Source organism: Cibotium barometz, chromosome 41, assembly GCF_041138505.1.
Source record: "Cibotium barometz isolate CiBa-2024 chromosome 41, ASM4113850v1, whole genome shotgun sequence".
Classification (NCBI taxonomy): Eukaryota; Viridiplantae; Streptophyta; class Polypodiopsida; order Cyatheales; family Cibotiaceae; genus Cibotium; species Cibotium barometz.
In genome coordinates, this window is record NC_141086.1 from 12371591 (window position 1) to 12375206 (window position 3616).

The 3616-nt window shown below is 41.6% G+C and overlaps 1 protein-coding gene across 1 annotated transcript; it reads right to left on the reverse strand.

The window, feature by feature from the left end:
- Nucleotides 1-901: 901 nt before the first annotated feature.
- On the reverse strand, nucleotides 902-2058 carry LOC147614684 (uncharacterized). The gene is made up of 3 exons (XM_086779715.1): nucleotides 1794-2058; nucleotides 1526-1658; nucleotides 902-1337 (listed from the first exon to the last, which is right to left on the reverse strand). Exons 1-3 carry the CDS (start codon nucleotides 1903-1905, stop codon nucleotides 923-925), a joined length of 660 nt encoding a protein of 219 aa, XP_086635841.1. The 5' UTR covers nucleotides 1906-2058; the 3' UTR covers nucleotides 902-922.
- Between the last annotated feature and the right edge of the window lie 1558 nt (nucleotides 2059-3616).

Below are 3616 nucleotides of genomic sequence, written 5' to 3' on the forward strand. Positions count from 1 at the left end.
CTACCCCTCTCATGGTTGGTGAGGCTAGAGAGCCTCGCTGAGCATAGCCGTCGTTGTCTTCCATTCCTCCACATCCAACTAGCGGTACTCCTCCATGTCGGCATGGATATCCTCATGAAAGAGGCACGTCACACGCAAAATCCGCTTGATTGCGATGAGAAATCCTTGAACTCTAGGCTGGGTTGGCATGGTGGAGACGAGAGAGGGGGAGAGAAACAAAAGTTTGAAAACTGAATATGTGACTTTAAAACTGTGGTCTATAACTTACTTCCAAGCAATGGCCGTCGCAAATAGAGTCGCTTAAGCGACGACTTGATTGACGACTTCGGCGATGCCTGCGATGGGTCACTTAAGCGATGACTGTAGTCGCATTAGCGACGTTCAATCCAAAATTATTTAAGACGTCACTAAAGCGACCCTTCGAAGTCGCTTAAGCAACGATGGGTCTTTTGCTTCCCTCCAGAAAATGAATTCAAACCCCCCACCCATCGCTAGGCCTCTCTCTAGGGGGGAGGGGAGTTGGGGGAGTTGGTAGTAGTGTTGTGACAAGGAGCATTTTGGTGCGACAACAGAGTGGTGATGTGATCAGTGAGAGACAAGTTCTTTGGATATTTTGTTGATATATCTTGAATCAAATCCATACATGCCAAAGATCCATAGCTCTAATATTAATAAATTCACTACAATAGAATGAGAGTCTAGCAGCAAAAATAACAGTGTTTTTAAAAAGATCAAATCAATAATAAAGCCAATATAACTATAGATATGCTAAAAGCTCACCATAGCTAAACAAACGGCATTTAAAGTGTTGCACTCTTTATAGAGTAGCAAGCTTTGAGTACATGAGTTGGTTTTTTTCTATAATTCCAATACTAGTTTCTTAGGTTTTGGGTTCGGGCTATAAATTTGCATATTGGAATGTTTATGATAATTCGAGGTCATAGTTTTGTAGAGGTGATGAAGAAGGCGGCGTATAAACTTGTTCATCATGCAGAAACTGCATGAAATCATAGTCAGTACTACTGGAAAAGAAGGAAGAGAATGCAGTTCGCAAGGTAGGGATTTTGAGTTTGTCTACAGTCACCAAGTCCATTGCATCGTCGACATATTGCCCAGCTTGTATTAATCCTGGCAATGTTTTCGTCAGTACTGTTGTAGCTGCCTGCCCGCCCGCAACCGACGTGGTGGTGGTGGTTTGCTGCTGACTGTGAAGAGGAGCTGGTTGATATAACTTGTAGAAACGCTTCTTCTTGCGTCTCATGCAGCCATGCCACAGATTCTTCACATCGTTGTCCGTCCTTCCTTTTAAACGATGATGAGCAGCTATCGTAGCCCATCTGCATGCACGTAATGTCAATTATATTTATAGCTTAGGGAGTATAGTTTTATAAGCAGTCTATTTTGCCTTATAAATAGTCTATAAACTAAATTACTCAAGATTAATATGTATTAAAGGCGCATTAATGTTTTGGGTTTCTTATTAGCTTAGTCGTGAGAGGAGTTCCACGGAAAAGCGGGGGCTTACCTATTGCCGTATGTTTGCTGCAGTTGAAGCACAAGCGTAGCTTCGTGTGGGGAGAATTTGAGCCCTCGCTTGAGGCCGGGCCTCAGGTGGTTCATCCACCGCATTCTACAGCTTTTTCCAGAGCGAAGTAGACCTTGAATATTCCAGTCGCACGCACGGCGCCGACAGTAAAAAGAAAACCAAAAATTAACATAGCTAATATTAAGCTTAAGGGCAACCTTAGGGATACAAAAGACTGCACTGTATCTCTTGACACATATATAATTACCAGCTTTGCGAGCTTTGTCGTTCCATGTGGACGTTCTGGCGCCGCCTTCCTCTTCCATCAAAACCTTTCGAAGCTTTTCATCCTCTTCTGGCGACCACAGTGTCTTAATCATGACCACAGTTTGACGTAGCCGCTCAAGGAAGGTAAGCTAATCACCTAATTAGCTCAAGCAACCTGCTAATTTACCGCCACTGCGCCTAGCAGGAAGCGTAGACAATGATAATCAATCAAAATCATGCAATGACCGGCTGTCTACTTCTACTCCTAGGAGGCCTAGGAGGAGTGCATGATCAGTGTTTTGCCTATAGAAGTATTAGCGCGCTTTAAGTAATGAAAGCTTTCGTTGTAACGTGCCAGCCAATGAAATATAGAAGCTGAGCACTTCATTCGTCCCTCAGTGAGCGAGCTGATCGCATCTGTATGCAGTACTCGCAACCGTATTGGTAGATTGTCTACTCAACACAGGGTTCTAGCTTGGACAAGCGTATCAATTAATTTAGTGCAATGGAGAGAGTCCAAGTAAGTTATATTTAAAATAAACGAGAGCCACTATTGTCTCTTAATCATGACCACAGCTTGATGTATCCGCGCAAGGAAGCTAAGCTAATCACGTAATAATTAGCTTAAGCAAGCTGCTAATTTACCGCCACTGCGCCTAGCAGGAAGTGTAGACAATGATAATGAATCAAAATCATGCAATGAACGGATGTCTGGTTCTACTCCTAGGAGCAGTGCATGATCAGTGTTTTGCCTATAGCAGTATTAGCGCGCTTTAAGTAATGAAAGCTTTCGTTCATGTAATGTGCCAATCAATGAAATATAGAAGCTTAGGACTTCATTGGCATGACATTTGCACAGTTATATGCGATTAAATTCCCTCGGTGAGCGAGCTGATCACATGTCTATGCAGTACTGACAACCGTATTGGTAGATTGTCTACTCAACAGGGCCCTTGGACAAGTGTATCAATTAATTTAGTGCAATGGAGAGAGAGTCGAATTAAGTTATATTTAAAATAAAACAATGACTATTTTACGTTATATTATAATAAAACTTTTATATACATCGGACTAAAGAGTTCTCAACCAAAGTTTTTCGAGACTAGGGCCCAAGATAATTCCAGGCACTAACAGTATGGATCTTCAAGATAATTCCAAGATAACGCCAAGCACACTTAGGGTCCAAGATAATTCCAAGCGCACTAACATTATGGATATTCTTCAACAACGTGGGGAACACATTGTTTTTTTTTGGGGGGGGGGGGGGGGGGACATTGTTTTTATAGGGAAAAAGCATTCCATCGTGGATAATGAAGTGACGTTTAGCATAGTGTTCCGGTGTCTAGTGTGAAAAGTAGTGGCTTTAAAACCTAGTTTTAACAGCTTCCTTTTGACGGTTTCCGGAAGGTCTACATATGGGTCTATTTCAAACTCTAGACCTTAGATTAACTAAGTTGGCATTGCTCAATGCCCCACCATAAATATATGCCCCTTGATTAACTAAGTTGGCATATTTTCTACAGAATACCTTGGAACGTGGTTAGATCACGACTCATGAGTTTCCCTTTTCTCAAACAAGCAAATAGTATGATGAGACACTAAACTTGCCCTACATCTTATAGAATCTTGACATGAGGTGACTTAGAAGCATCTTCTTTTAGAACATAATCACAAACATCTTCTTTCAGAACATAATCACGACATAAAGAATTCTGAGAAATCACATGCTTATGTTTCTACATGGGTTACATCATACCTTTAGCTCAATAGACTCAATCATGTTATTTTTTTGATGCATACCACCATGACCCTTTTTGTTGCATT

What these genes read in the sequence shown, in the direction of transcription:
- LOC147614684 (XM_086779715.1), bottom strand. Translation starts at nt 1,905, where the DNA reads ATGATTAAGACACTGTGGTCGCCAGAAGAGGATGAAAAGCTTCGAAAG. An exon ending in CGACAAAGCTCGCAAAGCTG is followed by an intron (nt 1,659 to 1,793) that starts GTAATTATATAT and finishes GGAATATTCAAG; the next exon opens with GTCTACTTCGCTCTGGAAAA. An exon ending in CAGCAAACATACGGCAATAG is followed by an intron (nt 1,338 to 1,525) that starts GTAAGCCCCCGC and finishes ACGTGCATGCAG; the next exon opens with ATGGGCTACGATAGCTGCTC.